The sequence below is a fragment of the Macrotis lagotis genome, chromosome 1 (genome assembly GCF_037893015.1).
Source record: "Macrotis lagotis isolate mMagLag1 chromosome 1, bilby.v1.9.chrom.fasta, whole genome shotgun sequence".
Classification (NCBI taxonomy): domain Eukaryota; kingdom Metazoa; phylum Chordata; class Mammalia; order Peramelemorphia; family Peramelidae; genus Macrotis; species Macrotis lagotis.
The window spans coordinates 311,522,633-311,541,969 of record NC_133658.1 but is presented as its reverse complement, the minus strand read 5'-3'; the positions used below and the strand labels follow the sequence as shown (position 1 = coordinate 311,541,969).

At 34.0% G+C, this 19,337-nt stretch overlaps 1 protein-coding gene across 3 annotated transcripts in view; it reads right to left on the bottom strand.

Annotated features, from left to right (window-relative positions):
- Positions 1-6,815: 6,815 nt before the first annotated feature.
- Positions 6,816-19,337, bottom strand: part of NETO2 (neuropilin and tolloid like 2) — a 29,493-nt gene continuing 16,971 nt past the window's right edge. For 2 of the 3 annotated variants that reach the window (XM_074211420.1, XM_074211421.1), the window contains 3 exons: positions 17,928-18,156; positions 9,833-9,946; positions 6,817-8,679 (listed from right to left, as the gene is read on the bottom strand). In XM_074211420.1, the coding sequence (XP_074067521.1) occupies positions 8,099-8,679; positions 9,833-9,946; positions 17,928-18,156 (924 nt within the window). In that variant the 3' untranslated portion in view covers positions 6,817-8,098. Of the gene's footprint in view, positions 8,680-9,832; positions 9,947-17,927; positions 18,157-19,337 lie in introns of all 3 variants that reach the window. The other variant, XM_074211419.1, reaches the window with a different exon arrangement.

Sequence of the window (19,337 nt, the reverse complement as noted above, 5' to 3'; positions counted from 1 at the left end):
ATACCTGATAAGAGTTCTCTGGTAGCTTCTTCTCCCCGTTTTCATTGTCTGATCTATATCCTTTTAATAGAAATGTCTCCTTGGGGGAATTTCTTACCTTCTTTTTCTCCTCCATACCTTTTTTCCAGCTCCATTCAATAGATCCTACTATAGGTTTGTGCAAACTGATCTGTGGCTATTACACTCAGCAACCTTGTTTTTAAATTTCATATAGCCTGGAGTGTGATAGGACTGAATAGGTCTGATATCCCACTGTGTTGTTCACATTGATTGTGGCTTCAGTGATTAGACCCCAGTAGACTGGATGCTGTGGAGACAACTATGCCTGCTAGTTGCAAAATGTATCTGACTCTATATTTCACATGATTTTTTGGACTTGAATTAAAGAGAATGTTATATGCGATAACGTCACTGTCAAGCTTCAAAGGAACTGAGTTTTTAACATAAACCTAATTATAACCTAGAATTATTTTGCATATTAGTCATTACTCTTCTGTGTAATCTTCCAAAATTCAGAATTTCAAGATAAAGAGGAAGACCTCCTCCTAGCTCTGTCCCTTGGACTTCTACATACCAAGAAATAACATACTGTCATTATTGCTGTCCACAGCAACCCTGAAACTAGAATATAAAATTCTTGAGGACAATGTGTCCTGTTTAATTTTTGTATTTTCTTAGTTGTGTGCTCTATTCATAGTAACTAGATATTGGTTGAAATTTATTTATCTCATTGTGATCTTATCAGCTTCCATAGGTTCAATTATTCTCTCTCTCTGGACACACACACACACACACACACACACACACACACACACACACACACACACACAGAGTTCTAATCTCTCTTCTGAGAGATTTCTATTTGTATGTATATGAATGTAAGTTTGCTGATGTCCCATTTGATGGTAAGCCCCATGAGAACAGGATCTATCCTGCTTTTCCTTTGTATCTTCATTGTTTAGCACATTGGCACATAGACCCTTTTTTAAAAAAATTATTTATTTATATTAAGGCAATGGGATTAAGTGGTTTACCCAAGGTCACACAGCTAGGCAATTAAGTGTCTGAGGTTTGATTTGAATTTGGGTCCTCTTGACTCCAGGGCCAGTGCTCTATCTACTGCGCCACCTAGCTGTCCCTCATGGTAGACACATAATACTTGTTGGCTCCACTTGACATATCCTCTTCTCTCCACTCACACAACAACCTCTGTAATTCAGACCCTCATCTAGACTGTTTGAGATTATTGTAATAGTCTTCTTTTAAGGCTCTTCCCACCTGTCTAGGTTCCTTCCTTATTACTCATCAATACACTCTATATGGTCAAACCATTCTGGCCTATTTGTTCACATACTATGCTCCATTTTTGGGATTTTGCACTGGCTGTACCCCATACCTGGAATACTCCTTCCTTCCTCACCTTTGTTTCTTAGAATCCTGATTTCCCTCAAGATTCAACCTAAGCACTACCCTTTTTCAGGTTGCTCTAATTGCTAATGCCTTCTCTTATAAGGTATATCTTAATGTGTACATGATTTCTCTCATATTAATAATCATTTATTGAGATTAAGATTTCCCCCCTATTTTCTCATTTAGAAATAAACCACTGTAAGTTATAGAACCAGTATTTAAAGAACATTAGTGACCTTACCCAAAAATTTGTCATTTTATCTAGATGAAATTGTTACTCAACCCAAATAAAAAGCCTTACAAAAAAGAATCCAACCTAGGTGAATCTAGCCCATTATGTTCTACTCATCTAGGTTTGGGTGGGTAGGAGGCAGATCCCTTTATCTAGATTCCCGAAGATTGAGGCTGGTCTGGATAGAAAAGAATAAGAGTGACATTATCAAAGTCATTCCCCCCCCCACCCCATTAGAATAGGTCTACCTTTATAATATTCATTCTCTCATTGTTAACCAATCAGTTGATTGCTGCTTATTGGTGTCCCCATTGTTCCAAGGACATATAAACAGAGAGGGTTCTAAGATTCCTGTTGGCTTTAAAAGAGAAAGCCAAATGAGCATCCCTTTATTTGCTAATCATAATAACCCAGAAATTATATCTTTTGAAATTTTCATTTAACACATACTTCATTAAAATATAAGCTTCTCAAGGGTATGGATTACTTTTTGGCTTTGTTTCTCTTTTCACTTGGTAAAAGGCCTTTCACTTAGCAAGTGTTGATAAATTTGAGAGGAAAAGTGGATCTTTCTCTAAGGTCTATAAGGACTTCCATCTTCAAAAAGGTTTGTGTTGCTCCATATCATACTTGCCAAAGGACTAAAAGTTACCTTTTCATTTATAAACTATAGACTATCACCTTGAAAGAGAATTGGGGATTCTATCTGGATATATCTATCAATCAGTTTTGCCTATTAATTGGGGAATGGCTAAACAAGTTATGGTATATGAATACTATTATTCTATAAGAAACCATAAATGGTCAGAGAACCATGGAATGAGGTACAGGATTTGATGCTGAGCAAAGGGAGTAGAACCAAGAGAACAATATACACTAGAACAACCTATTAGATTGGCTGTGGACAATGTTATCCCCATCCAGAGAAAGAAAAACAAAACAAATGCAAAAAAAACCCCCTTCAGAATCTGATGGACACTTTATAAAAATTATCTCTCATGTATCTCTTTCCCTTAATCCTAATTCCTCACACTGAAAATGACTAATCTGTAAACTTTTATCAAAAATATGTATATACAATGTTAATCTGACTGCTGCTGAGGGGAGGGGTGGGAAGGGAGGGTAGAAGGAAATTTTGTAACTTAAAAATAAATGTGTGCATATGGATGAAAAATAAAAAAAAAATCAATCAGTTAAAAATGTCTGTGCCAGGCCCTTCTAGGTTCTGGTCATACAGAGCAAAAAATGAAACTGCTCTCACTCTCCATGAGCCTCCCATTTGATTGGAACAGACATGTGTATGAATAAATAGAATAAATAAAAAAGTAGCTTTTGGTGGGAAAGTACTAATAGCTGAATTAGGGAATAGGAAAATTCTTAATGGAGAAGGCAGCACTTGAGCTGAGCTTTTAAAGAAACAAGTAATTGTTAGAGGCAGGGGTGAGGAGAGACTATCTGGGGGAATAGCCTCTTCAAAGGCTAGGAGATGGGAAATGGGGGATCAGGTAAAGAGCCACAAGGCCAGCTTGGCAGGATTGTAGTGTGTGAAAGGGAATAATATGTAGGAAGTTCTGAAAAGGTAGTCTGGAGCTGGTTGTGAAGGGCTTTAAATGCCAAACAGAAATTTGTATTTATTTAGCACACTGATTATAAAAAAAAAAATCCACTTAAAAAGTCATCCTAAAATATTAGAGAGAACAACATAATCTTGAATTTCTTAGTGGGATGGGCTTTAGTATCATGAGGATCAGTGTTTAAGAGATTAAGCTGTTTAAAGTGGCTTCAACCTTTATTATATTGATCTGGATCAAGGAAAACTTGGAATTCCGAAGGAGTTATTAATGGTGACGTATAATACAGATGGAAAAAAGATTTTGTCTAAGTGGATTCTACCCCAGTTTACAGAACAAGAAGCCCAAGAGCAGCTTTCTACTTGCAATGATATAAATAAACTCAGATAGCCTTCTGAAGGTTAGAAGAGATAAGACCCACTAGTATCAGTTCTTTTTTTAATTTTTATTTAATTTTATTTTCTTAGGTTTTTGCAAGGCAATGGGGTTAAGTGGCTTCCAAGGCCACACGGCCAGGTAATTATTAAATATCTGAGGCTGGATTTGAACTCAGCTACTCCTGACTCCAGGACTGGTGCTCTATCCACTGTGCCACCTAGCCACCTCCGCTAGTATTAGTTCTAAAGTAAATTGTGCAGTCTTTATTTTCTAGGGCTTAAAATATATCATCAAAGCAAAAACTTGTCCTTTTCTTACCCATTACTAAGAAAGTAAATTAAGAAACACTTGTGTATTAAGAATTTATGGCAACAACTTTGTAGAATAAACTACAATAATAAAATATTCTTGTAGAGTATGTTTACACTAAGAGCTGAAAAGTTAATACTAGTGAATAAAAACTATTAATGCTGAGTTAATTACTTAAATCTCAAATTTTAGTAAACCCTTGGATGGGATTTTTGTGATACCAGTTTTGTCTCACAGTGAAGGCACATTTTTTTTTGTACCCAAGTAAATGGAGCAATATAGCATACAATGTTTTACAATGACAACAGTATCTACTTTGATTCACAATAATTTCTAGGTGGCAACTATTCCTTATTTTGTCTCAACAGATGACATGCTAGTAAAACAAGGAAGCATCTTTCTTATGAGAATAGCAGAATCATAGAAAGGTTCAGACACAGACATTTACAAGAGTTTTTTAATGCCTGACAATTATATGAAACATGACAGAGACACCCACAGAAGAGCTGTTAAACAAGTGTTCAAATGGGTTTGGTAATCTAACATGCTGAACATAGGATCTCTTCTAAATTCTGGTAAACCACTGAATTGACTATCCCCCCCCACAAAAAAAATATCATGCATTTTCACATACATTAGAAGTTCTAGTAAGATTTCTGGAATTCTGTAGGCTCTGAGAACGGATGTTTTGTGCCAGATTTTGCTTAGTTGTGAGATAGGTGGTAGATGGATGAAGACATTTAATAGCAGAATATGACACTAAATGTTTTCCTGGTAGCCTCCTGATAAGTTCTCTGATTCTTTCATATTTTAGGATAAATGACTTTAATTCCCAATTACAGGATATATTTTAACTTGAGAGCATTTAAGATGCAGCAAAATGTGGGGTGGTGGTAGTGACATTCTTCCTAAGTTGGATCAAATACTTAACAGTACCTTCCCCATCAGAACACCAGCTTTATTTCTTCTTATCTCAGTAGCTAAATCTTACTTCCATTTTCATTTTAATTAAAAAACAGAATATCCTACTTTATGATCATAACATTATGAATTAAATGTGCCTCAGCCACAGCCCATTAAAAATATCTGATATTTGAGAGAATCTACCTAATTGATGTGTTAACTATATATCTAGATTGTTCAGGTTCCAACCCTGGATCAAGTTTGGCCATTAAACCATGTCCCAGTACTATGTTATTTCAGCTCCTTGAAGAAGTAGCTTCAATGAGTTATGTTCTTTGACTTTAGCAGAGGGTCCTAATGAGAACCATCTGGTTGGAAACTGTTTCTATATCTTTTATAAAACCATAGAAATTGCTCTTTACATAAGGACCCATTCTTGATTCTATTTTCATGAAAAATGTCATCTCTACAAACAATTCTGTATGTTTTCTTTAAGTAAGGAAAAGAGAACTATGTAATCCAACATCTTCCTGCCAGGAAGCTCATGGCCAGGTGTCATTTTTTCACCCTAAGGGCTTGAAAAGATCAATGCCTTTTGCTTTCTTCAGAGGAGCTCTGACTAGCTGATCCTACATGCTTTATTGTACATTATTTTAACCTGTAAGCCTCTGAAGTCCTTTTCAGATAGGAGAAGGGAGGGCAAATATAAAACTTAAATATATCTGAATGAGGTTGATTAAGTCAGGCTGCATTTTTTGATTAAGGCTTAAAAAGTTTAATAATGCATTTAGTAGCTCAAAAATAACAGGTGAAATTCTCATTTTCTTTTTTTTGGTTTTTGCAAGGTGTGAGGTTAAGTGATTTGCCCAGTCACACAGCTAGGTAATTATTAAGTGTCCAAGGTCATATTTGAACTCAGGTCCTCCTGACTTCAGGGCCGGTGCTTTATCCACTGTGCCACCTAGCCGCGCCCAAATTCTCTTATGTCAAAGATGCTAATTTCCTTTTCATCTTATTATGTTACTAGTATTAGAATGCATAATTATGCATAAACACCATGTTATTTGATTAGAATATATGCTCTTTGAGAGCAATGATAGCTCCCAGCATAGTCCCTGCTACATAGGAGGCATCTAAATTAAATGCTTGATCATGGACTAATTGATTCAAAGATCCATGGACCAGAATTCAGATATCAGCCTAGCTCTGCTGTTAATAATCATTGAATAATAGTTCTTCTAAATTTTATCTTAAAAAGGGATCATTACACTGACTATTACTTAGGTATATATGATGTGGACTAAGAATAATGCAATGTCATGAGAAACGAACATTTTTTTTGGCATCTTCAATATTTGTACAGCTCTTAAAAGTTTAGTTTAAAAAATATAGTCCCCTATATAACATTTAATAGACTGATTATGACATGACTAGTATGTACTTTGAAGTTTTCTGAACTTTTCACTCATTTCAACAAAATTTTAAAAAAATCAACAATACAGAGGGAAATTTTTCTTTATTTTTAAAGGACATGACTATGGTAGTCATGATGCTCAAAGTTATGGCAGGCATTTATTTCCTGTATTACTTCAACTCAAGCCAAAATAACATAAGGGGATGATGTGCTTTCTTTTTTTTTTAGGTTTTCACAAGGCAAATGGGGTTAAGTGGCTTGCCCAAGGCCACACAGCTAGGTAATTATTAAGTGTCTGAGGTCACATTTGAACTCAGGTACTCCTGAATCCAGGGCCAGTGCTCTATCCACTGTGCCACCTAGCTGCCCCAGATGATGTGCTTTTTAATACAATATATGTGTAGTGATTTAGGACAATAAATGTTACAAGAAGTATTACCATAAACTAAACAACAACAAAAGGAACTAAAAGCTAACAGAGATTCCCACATTTGTTCCAATAAATTTTAATGAATAACTCAGATATAGAATGTTTTATATATATATAATCTAGATAGATATAGATTTATATATATATATACATATATACAAGCTACTAATGATGTGAGCACTGAAATAAAATCACCACAAAAGTCTTTAATATTGATTTAATAAAGTTTGTACAGTATCAAATTATATCAAAAGTCTAAAAAAACACAATGAAATTTTATCATGTTTACAAATTATTTTATATGCCATAAAAAAACCCAAAATGCCAAAACTGAAGTTAAAAAGAAAACTGAAGGTTGTAATCGTTTATCAGCTCTAGAAAAATCTGACTGTCTCATGTGAGAAGCCCTGGGTTTATCATATTCTACAAGAGAAATCACAATGCAAGGAAGCAAAGATACTTTAAAAAAAAATGAGGAGCACTAACTTGGAGAATTAAGAACATTGATAAGACTATTAATACCACAAACAGTGAATTAAATAATTTTCCCTTTACCAAAATTAATGGGCTGTCTACTGATGGCCAAACATTGGATGTGACTCAATGTTGGGAACTTCAGATACCTGTTTAATTTCAGAGTTTCTACACATAATTTGCAAAGGCTCATATATCTCGAGGTTCTAAAATATTCTATTATAATAATGTAACAGATAAAATACTTTTAAAAGGCAACAAACCATTTCACCTACTTCTCACAGAAAACACAAGCTAAGGGAAACAGTAATTAAAAGGAAGCAGTTATAGAAATTAGTTCAGAACAAACAGATGGATGCAACATAACTCAGGGTCATAATTGGCACTGAACTACAGTAACTCTAGCTTTAATTTGACAAAATTCAATAACAAATGCCCATATCAAAATATATGCAGTGAAATAATCACTTTTATGTAATTGAAATGTTAAAACCATTGACTTGAAAATACTTAAGTGAAAAGAAAAGGAGAAGGAATGTCAAAATATGATGAAAACCTTATTTTTAGACTTATTCAATGCTCAAAACTTTGTTGGTATATTATCTGTAGATTTTAAAACCATGCATATCTTCAGCTATGATGGTAAAACTCAACAGGTAGCTTATAAACCCATTTTTATAGGACATCAGAACAACCAGTTAAAAAGTGAATTCAGTAATTTAACTGATTATTTGTTTATATGATGCCAAGCAACAGATGATTATTTCTCCCCTCCCACTGAAATTTCTATGTTCACCAGCTGATTTGACATTGACTAGGGAGTACAAGGGAATAAAATCTCCAACATTATAATAATGACAAATGAAGATGTTTTTGATTTGAAGTGGAAAAGATGTTGACTGCAGAAAAGCTTAAAAACATACATATGTGCAGAGTGTGTGTGTTCTGTGTATACTACATATATACATACTAGATGATTAAAAGTCAATGGACATTGAAGCTTGTGCAGAATCCTCTCGTCCTCTCACATAAATTTCACAGGGAATCTCCTCCATCACTCGATCTTCTATGGCCTGTTCAGAACACTCATGTGATTGTTTGAAGGTGTAACTACTTTTTTTGAATGTACTATTGAATGTCTTCATAGGCTGAGGTTGTGCAAAATCATTACGGAAAGGAAGTTCCATGGAACTGAGGTTGGTCCTGCTTTGTTTTACGTTGGAGGGTTGGGATCCACAATGATGATCATGAATGCAACGAGAAGCAGTGGAAGAACGTCGCATTTTCTGGTAGTTTTCCAATTCTTCTGATAAGTCAGCCAAATCTGCAGAAATTTCTTTGTCCCTTAATGAAAACAATTCATAATGAGGAGGATCAAATACTTCCTGGAAGCCAGTTTTGTTAAAAGCAGTTTTGCAAGCCATGACCTTCTTTCGAGGTTGCTTGACTTGAACTAAAATAGAAATAATTAGAAGGACCAAGACAATCCCTGATGTAATGCCAATGATTGTTCCATGTGTTTTGGTAATCTGTTCAAATAGACCTGCTTTTTTCTTCTCTGTAGAAAGAAAAAGATTGAGTTTATTAAAATCAATGACTATGTTTTTGTCACAAATAAATTTGGAAATGCATTTTAAATAAGTTGAATACTTTGGTAAAATACAATGCAGATGGCATAATTTAAAATTAGATTTATAAACAAAATAAGATAGGAAACTCATGATCAATGATTACCACGAACACCTGTCAAAAAGCAGTAGTAGTGACAAAGGAGATGATGGTCTCTATACATGAGAGTATAGAGTACACATGACTGCATTAAATTGTTATAATGCAAATTGTGCCAAATTAAATATTGCTTAATCTCATCTACTTTCTTGTTTTATATTACTAATAGCTTTGGCAAAAAATGTCACTGTTCTAAAATTTATCCACATAGTTATAGACATTAGTAGTATTACTCAAATGATTGATTTGTTCCTACATTTGATGAACAATGAATGATATACTAGATAGATACCAGGATCAGATAATTTTCATTGACCAACTAACTGATGGCACTTCATGTCAAGTACACAAGATGGCAGTATCAGATTATAATACTTTATAATTATAAGGTAATTATTTTACTTCTAGAATTAAAATAAAACTAATAGTAGGCTTGCACACATCTGACCAATACCTGGTAGGACAGATTTATATATATTTCAGACATTATTTGGGTTACACAGAATAATAATCTCAATGAATTTTAAAGAAGTCTAAAACAAATAATGAGAATTGTTTTTATTTTGCAAAAAGTTCACAATTTTATGTTAATTGTGAATTAAAAATTCTTATTCCAAGAAATTCAAATTTGAAAGAAAACAGTGGTTACTTTTAAGATAATTTTGAGAATAAAATTAAGATTGTCTTTAAAGAAAAACAAATAACTACCTCGATATAAAAAAAATCAACCATACAATTTTGTGATGTACTTCAAATGTATAATAATTAATATTCTTTTTAAGATAAGATCCTTTAATTACAAGGGAAAAACACTATTCATCCTTTTGTTGCTACTCCAGTGCAGCCTAGGGAAGGTCAATGATCCTTTAAAATAAAACATTTAGAGCATATTTCTCCATTTCTGCCAAAAAAAAGCTATGCTAAGCACATTCTCAGAAAGACAAGCAACATTCCTCTCTCAGAGGACTTTGCATTGTATTCACCTTTACAGTGATTTTCATCCCAAGGGTATGCACAGTTTTGAATACCATTGCAGACCAGAGAATTATTGATGCACATATTACTATGGCAAAAGAAGGTGCTGCCTGTGCAGGGAGCTGTAAGGAAAAAGAAAGCTATCTGAGTTGTCAAGAAAAAACAGAGAATGTCAAGATTATTAACTTGTCCCTTCTAAAAGCAGTTCCTCATTTCAAATACCAAGGGAAAAACTACCAAATTCATGCATATATCACATTGGCAGAAGAAATGAGAATTACATGGATGACTTACATTACTAGACACCACTATCAAATTAAGAATAACTTAATATTTAATTTCACTAGTGACTATTTTCCTATTATTAAATTGGGGGAACTTGCTCAAAAACAATCTGAAAATCAAGAAGTGGGAAAGCAGGGGCAGCTAGGCTGCACAGTGGATAGAGCAGAGTCAGGAGGATCTGAATTCAAATGTGACCTCAGACACTTAATAATTACCTAGCTGTGTGAGAGTAGCAAAATGATCCTTGTTTAAACTAATAAAGTGATAAAAGTACTTATTTCACCTATTAAAATTCCTGATAAATTTATAGTAAGAATTGCTGTTAAGTTTTCCTTATCTAAAACCTATGAACCTGTTTTGTTTAATATTTTGTTAATAAATATATACATTACCACTAATTTGAACATAGTTTCAGTACACTGCAGTTTATTACTTTTCATTTTTTAATTATTTTTCTCATTGATGGACATTAGGCATTTGGTTTATTAGTCCTATTTAGGTGTGATATAAAATATTGGAAAACCAAGTTACTAATGAATGTACTTGGTAGGGATAAAAATTGACCTAGACAAAAATACACAAACATTTTTCAATAGAGCATTCATAAAAATTAGAGAATTTCTTTTCCATGAGTTATGTTAAGAACTTTTCAAAGTTATACTTTAAAAAAACTATAGTAAATATAAAATTAAGTATACTTGGTACATATGTAAAATATTTCCATGAAGAGACAAGAAACTTTTCCAAGGTGTGCTAGTAGATGACGTTTGTCCTTCATTTTTTTTTTAGGTTTTTGCAAGGCAAATGGGGTGAAGTGGCTTGCCCAAGGCCACACAGCTAGGCAATTATTAAGTGTCTGAGGCTGGATTTGAACTCAGGTACTCCTGACTCCAAGGCCGGTGCTTTATCCACTATGCCACCTAGCTGCCCTGTTCTTCATTTTTTTTATAACAAGTAATTATACAGCACTTTCATTTTTTTTGAACTTTTTTTTTAATTTTTTAATTTTAATTTTTTAGGTTTTTGCAAGGCAAATGGGTTTACAGCTAGGTAATTATTAAGTGTCTGAGATCAGATTTGAACCCAGGTACTCCTGACTCCAAGGCCAGTGCTTTATCCACTACGCCACCTAGCCACCCTCCTGTCCTTCATTTTCAAAGAAGACCACATCATCAGGGAGATAATGCAATGAGAAGTACATGAATTGAATTTGAGTGAGAGGGTGCTATGCTAAGTCACCAGCCTCACTTTCTTCTCCAGAGCCATCTGGATCCAGTGGCCAGATATGAATCAGGATAAGAGATAGCCCAGGATGTAGGGCAGTCAGGATTATAGGTCACATAGCTTGTTTGTGTCTGAGACTGGATTCAAACTCCTGTCCTCCAGAACACAATGCCAGTTCTTTATCAGCTATGTTATCGAGCTGCTCCTGTGCTAATTTATGTAACATAGAAGCACATTTTCTAGATATTTTGAATTTTTACGACAATGTAACAGAAAGTTATTGCCTACTATTGGGCAAGGACCTGGTGATATAACCATCATTAGCATCCATTTTTCATATTTAATAACAGATAAAATTCATGTATGTTGTTCTTTTTGTCCCTTAAGAATGGTTCTCTGCTTAATTTTTTCTACTGTATTTAACATATTGGGAAGAATAGCATCCTAAATGCATAATTCTCTTTATTTAATTAAGAAACATATGAATATATAATCGCCAGATTTTTGTTATAACCTGGGGATTTTAGAATCACAAAGATGCCTTCCCAACTCTACAGGGTAGTAAAAGCAACAACACTAATTATTGAGGTTATGATGTTTCACCTCAAACAATATATATTGTGACTAAATTAAAAGTTCATAGTTTAATTCAAATAAATACTACAAGCTAAGCACCAATGACAGTGATATATTATTCTCCCCTTATAATCTCAAGACCCTGTTCTTCCTTTCCACTGATTTCTGGGTCACAAGATCAGGGAACAAAGTAAAGTTCCCCTACGACAAAATGTGCCAAATATGCTGAGAAATAGTTCTGCCCTTCAATTGAGCCTTCAGGGGGGCCCTCAGGTGATATGCTACTAAAATCATATTTATGGATTTTATTTTAATGAAAATATCTTCTGCTGCTTTCACAATTCTTAAGAAATTATTTTCCCAATACTGTATTCGTTCTTAGAGTCAGGTGTATTCTGTGACTGGGAAGGAGCCAAACATCGATTGCTATTCTGCATTGTCCCCTTAGCAGAGTTATGCTATTTCAGTCACATCTGCAATCTGCAATGGGTAGGCGTGAAGTGAATCTGTCATGCAGAAGTCCATTTATATAAACCTTTTCAGAAATATTGATTGTTTTCATGGATGAATTTATAACAATTACAAATAATTAACAGTTTAAAGAAATCTAAAAATAGCTCAATGACTTGAAAATAATAATAATATGCATGTAAATTCACTGTTTAGAACTGAAAAGTGCTTATCACAAGGAAATTTTCTAACTGGAAGTATTGTTTCATAAAAATCCATGAAATTCCCTACTGATCTATGCTGCATGCTTGCTTTCCCTCTTCCCTGCTACTATGCCTCCTACCTGATTCATTTTCTGTTCCTCTAATTATTCTGTTTAAAGTCTAAGAGGTTTAAGCCAGAAGGCACACGTCTAACTTGAGTTTCAATTTGAGGATTAGTTAATATATATAAAAGAATCTTTCAAAAAGAGATCTCTTTATGCTTTTAAATAGAATTGGTAGCATGAGATAATAGGATGTAGAGAGACATATAATTCATAACTAATTTGACTTAATGTTTATGTCCAGTAAAGATATCAATGAATGGGGTGTGCATGTGCATGTGTGTGTGAGTATGTGTACTATGGTGTTTTGGACCTGGATTTGGACTTTTAGGAAGTGATTCATGAATTCTATTTCCACCTTGCCCTCTGATTCTAAGAGAATTAGGTAGTTTTTTGGTTTGTTTTTTTTCTTTAGGATTTTGGAAGGCAAATGGGCTTAAGTGGCTTGCCCAAGGTCACACAGCTAGGTAATTATTAAGTGTCTGAGGCCGGATTTGAACTCAGGTACTCCTGACTCCAGGGCCAGTGCTCTATCCACTGTACCACCTAGCCACACCTCTAGGTACTTTTTTAAGAATATTTCTTGGGGAAGCTAGGTGGTGTAATGGATAAAGCACCAGCCTTGGGAGTCAGGAATACCTGGGTTCAAATCCGGTCTCAGACACTTAATAATTACCTAGCTGTGTGGCCTTGGGCAAGCCACTTAACTCCATTTGCCTTTCAAAAACCTAAAAAAAAAAAACCCATTTCTTGAATTCTGGTATCCTGGCTATTTTTGGGGGGGGGGAGGGTCATGGCATTCATATAATCTAATGAGTCTTATTTTTTTTCTCAATATTTTCCAGGTTAGTAGGTTTGCTATGAATTAGCTTGCATTTGGGGGGGGGGGGGAGGTTATGGCATTCCTATAGATAGCATTCTCTCCTATCTTTTTAGCCTTTGGACTTTAATTTTCTTGTTACCTCATGAAGCTAATGTACCAATTTTAATTTTCAGTGGGTTTGTGGCTTGTGCAAGGTAGTTTTAAACCTCTTGTGCCAAGCTGTTAATTCTCTTTCTAATTCTTCCATAGTTTTCATTTCATTTATAAAAACATTTTAAAACACTTGCTTCATCTAGCTGTTTTTCCCCGAGGATTTTTTAGAGTCATTTTCTTCTGTGTGCTGAAGATTTTTTTATTTCTAGTACCTGAATGTTTTGATCCCACTGAAGAAATGACTCAATTTGATGCATATATTGACCAACAAATTGAGAATTGTTCTGGAATGATAGAAATTTCCAAATGGAGGCTGAATACTACACAACATAATCTTGCACCATGCCACACATCATAGCAGGTTAAATAATACATCTGAGAAATGGAGATAAATGTGCTTCAGTGGCCTGGGAACTTGCCTAATTTAAATCCCAATGAAAATCTAAGGACTATATTTGGAAAATTGGGTGTGTAAGAGGTGGTGTTTAATATTCAATGTAATCAAAGTGTGAAATAAGGATGAAGAAATAAAGAATATGAATTAAAATCTTGTCAAATTATCTAAGCTACTGCAGCAAAAGGGTACATTATTTATTAAAAGTATATAGATCAATACACTTAACTATTTTACTTTGTCCCAAGTAATTTACATGCCACTTTACTTTCTGGGGGAGTACATTTCTCATTTTTATAGCTCTAATTATTAGGAAGTTTTTCTTTGCTTCAAAACTAGATTAATCTGTATGATTCTTATACCCAGTACTTCTCATTTTGCTATGTGAGTCTAATTCCTTCCTTCCATATGACTATATGATAGTCATACAAACACTTGAAGATAGCTATCTAGTTCTAAATCTTCTCTTCTCTAGGTCAAACATCTCCATTGTTAAGATATGATCTTGAGGACTTTCTCCATCATGAATGTTCTCTTCTGAACATTCTCTGGTTTATTAGTGTCCTTCATACAACGTAGTACTCAGACCTGTACATAATACTACAGTTGTTGTCTGACCTGGAGGAAAGCAGGACCACCTAGTACCCTCCTTAGTACTGAACACTATGCTTTTCTTAATTAAGCCTGAGATCACATTAGTTTTTGTCTGCCAACACATATTAGAGTTTGCAGTTTACTAAACTCTGCAGATCTTTTAGAAAAACTTTTTAGTCAGATATCCTTTACCTTTAAAGTCAAGCATAAGATTTTACATTTGTGTCTGTTTAATTAAATTTAGTTAAAATTGATTTTTTCATATCCTAACTTAATTCAGTTTAATTAAAATGCCATATCTTTATTCAAATTAGTAATTAAAATGTTCAGTAGTATATGGCAAGCAAAGAGTATTATTAGGAAGCTACAGTACAACCTCATTTCTTGCTGACAAATTTTTAAAAATTCATATGTATACACACACACACATAACATATAAATTTATTTTTCCAACTACATCAAAGTTTTTTTTCATTTTTTTGGTAAAGATTTTTGAGTTCCATATTTTTCTCCCTTCTTTCTTCCCTCCTCTCTCTCCTTGTCAAGTAATCTGATATAGGTAATATATGACAATAGTCATTTAACCATTCAGAACCCTAACTGTACTATAACTCCTCTAGATCTCTCTCTATATTTTCCACAAGAAAAGTCTGAGATATTATCAAAAGACTTTACTATAAAATCAAGGCAAACTACATCTATAGTATTTTCCTCGTTTACTGGTTTAGAGGCCTTGTCCAACAAGAAAATATGTTGATTTGGTATGACTTTTTCATGATGAAACCACACTCGATGATCATCCCTTTTTTCCTTCTATATTAACATACTCTTAAATAATAAATTTTAGACTTTTACCAGGAATTGAAGTCAAGCTTATTGGCCCATAAATTTACAGACTATTTTTCATCCCTTTAAAAAAAATTAGAATATTTTTTCTCTAATCCTGCAGTACCATATCCCTAAATGATAATTTAAATATCACTGGTAGTAGCTCAGCAATTAACACCTACTAATTCTTTAAATATCTAAAGAAATAGTCCATCTGGGCCAGGTCATCTGAATGTATCAATGCTAGTTTGTTACTATTTGTTTAATTAAACCAGAGGGACTTGAGTGATTGATTTTCAATTGTCCTCAAGTGTTGTATCACTTTGTGAAGCCACACATTTTGAGGGCTTTCCTGAATTTGTTTGAGGTTTCCAATTAATGCTTTTTTAGAAGAGCCAGATACATTTGTTGGGCTCAAGGGCATTGATTTTTGATCAGATTCTCAACTGTTTGCCCTATTGTGACATGAATCCAGATAAGCATTTCCAGGATCCTTATGGATTCCATATCTATTGTATGCATTTTGCCTAGTAGCTTAGAAATCTCAAATACTTTTTCTTTTCCTGGAGAGAAGCTTGATTGGTTAATATTTTACCTGGGATCTCTGTGAGGAATGTAGGGTGTTGGTCTTCACAGAGTGTGGAGGGGGGCCCCTAGGGAATCCATTACAAAGGGTAAATGACCCAGCCAATCACAAGTCCAGGAGAGTTTTCCCAATCTCATTCCAGAGATGGCAAACCAAGATTAGAAGAATCCCATTCCAAACCCATCAAGAGTGACCTAGAAGTCTTGACCTAATGCAACTGAGTTTGCTCAATTAGGCACATACCTCCTGTGAGGATTGGGGTTTATCAGCATATCATGCATCATTTGATGTGGGGGGGATCATATTAGGGACATGTCATGGAATGGGTGGACCTCTTAGATTGTAACCCAAACTCTGAGAGCCTATGAAAATCCAAGAAGAGGGGGATAGAGTTTCTGAAGACCATAAATTACCTGTTGTTTGAATGTTACCTCATGCCTCATGCTAGGTGAGGTACCCATATCCTATAGGATTCATGAATAAAATGTACAATTTTCTCTCACTCTAGCAGGTTTTTCTTTCATTCATTTGTAACAATCTGAATTTAGGATTGCACTAAAGTACTGCAGTGATTTATTAGAGAAGCTGGCTTTTCACTTGGGGGCAAGCAGTTGACTATTTGGGATTAGACTTCCCCCTCGAGCAGGGAAATTTGTTCCCCCCCACCACCTTTTTCTTTTTAAAATTCTTTTGGATTGGGCTAGGTCTCAACACTGGTATGAGCTACAGGAACATTTTGGGAGTGAATGTAAGCTCTAGGGGGATAATCAGGTATGGGAAATCCAAGCCCTCACAAATATATAAATTTGAGAGTGTCTAATAACTCTGAATCATGGACATTGTTAAACTCAGTTTATATCACTAAGGAAAAGTGAAGAATGTGCCTAATGGGTGAATAAAGTCTCATTCAAGTCATAAGAAAGCTGTCCAGGATTAGGTTGATGTGTTTCCCCCCCACATCAATTTGATTAGGGAACGATTTTAAAAAGTTTTAATTTTTAAAAAAAAGTTTTAATTTTAAAAAGCACCTGTATTATATAGTTATTTCATATGTCTATCTATCTATCTATCTATATATATATATGTATATAATATATAAAAATATATGGCTTACATCCTCCACTAGACTAAAAGCTCCTAAAGGCAGGGGATGTGCCATATGCACTTTTAGATCCCTCACAATGTAAAACAGTACCTTAAATATAATAGTTTCTCAATAAATGTTTGTTGAATGAAGATACATATTAATGGTAGAACTGGTTAGTTCAGGTTGTCATATCCTGTTCTTTACTATTTGTTCAGAAACATTCTAAATTACCATGTGGCAATTCAAAAAGATTGCTTAAATAGTTTTTCAGGAACTATGTAGTTCATCTTCTCATCATCTTCATGAAACAGGCAGAAGACATAGGTTAATATTGGTTTTTTCTGATTTATTAAAGGTTAATTGAAATGTCATTACTTTCAAAGATCTATTTACAATGTCAATGAAATCTTGTGAGATAGTCACGAGGCATTCCAACTCTAAAATTTTGCTTAAAGAGAATAGACAGAAATAATGGGTTAATTTGAATACTCTTATTAATATAAAATCAGAGTCAATCACCCTAATAATTTTGACTGACCTTTTATGATTCATCACTTTTAAATTTGGTCAGATTCCCATAGGGGCTATTGAAAAAATAAATAAGAAAAAATAATATAAGACCTGGTAATTTTTTTTGGTAGATTTATCATCTAAATTTATTAGATGAATTTAAATATAAAGATGACTAGTGGGTGAATATCTTCTCATACATATCCAAAGATATGAAAAATCTCTTACATAGATAGCTTTTGCTTCTGGGAATGTACTCTTTACTTACGATCCACAAATGATGTAAACAGCATTCTGAACCTGCTGAGCCGGCTACCTTCATCAGCCCACATTCGAATCACTCCAATTCCTGTTTGAAGCATTACATCATTGGCTACAGTACTGCAAAACTTGGCCTTCAGGTTTTCAATAGAACTGCTTCCATCATACACGGCAACAAAGTTTCTCTTGCATTCATTTGAATGTTCCATTTGATAGTCTAGGAATCTCAGATAAATCTGTTAATGAAATAGATGAAATTTGTTTTTGACTGAAGTTGATCACATACATATTTTCATCTAACTTTGACCTGATGTCAATGTGCTCCATTGAACTGACCACTAACCTAAGCCATGTGATTATGCTTATTACGTGTTAATATATATATATATATATATATATATATATATATATATATATATATATTTTTTTTTTTTTTTTTTTTTTTTTTTTGGCAAGGCAATGTGGTTAAGTGGCTTTCCCAAGGCCACACAGCTAGGTAATTATTAAGTGTCTGAGGCCGGATTTGAACTCAGATATTCCTGACTCCAGGGCCGGTGCTCTATCCACTGCGTCACCTAGCTGCCCCATGTATTAATATTTGAGGGAAGTGAATGGAAAATCAACAAATCAAAATCATGAAACAAAATGCTTATGTTTTGTGTTTATGTTTATGTTTTGGATCTATCTTCAGATAATATTCATAATACTGAAATATTTAAAAGAAATATGATTAACAATGAGTAGAAATGAAAAGAAATCTTTAGAATAGAGCTCATCAGTAATGGATGAAAGAACAACTCTTGACTTCTACCATTCTAGTGTTGTACTTCAAAAAAAATTAATTATTGCCTTACAGTGTACTGGAAACAAGTGTTTTACTGGGTGTTGAGAGACCTCACTGAAAGCCTTGGGTCTATTGTTTACTATCTATGCAACCATTTGCAGATCACAACTTCATTAAGCCTCAGGTTCCTTAGCTGTAAAATGGTGTTTGTACTCTTTTCCATGTCTAATATTTCTCATAAATATATTTTCCTTTATATTTTTGGGTTCATTTTATTCTTGTGCTTGTAAGCATATCTTTTCTAGTGTCTTGAATTTTATTTGATTTATTATCAAGTCTCTCTTTTGGTCTTTTGAATATTAAACATAAAGGCAAATTTCTATATTTTGATTAAATAGGGTGCTTCATTCTTAAAAAAACAGAGTAACTGGGGACCATTAGCATGTTCTCCTTTAAGTTTTTATAAAGGATCTTGAATACCATTCAGTATTAGAAATATTATTCTATGATTATTTGCCTAATAAATGATCCATGATCAGCATGCTATTCCTTAATTTATACTTTACAAGTAGTGGGACAGCCAGGTAGAGCCGTAGACAGAACACTGGCTCTGGAGGTAGAAGGAACAGAATT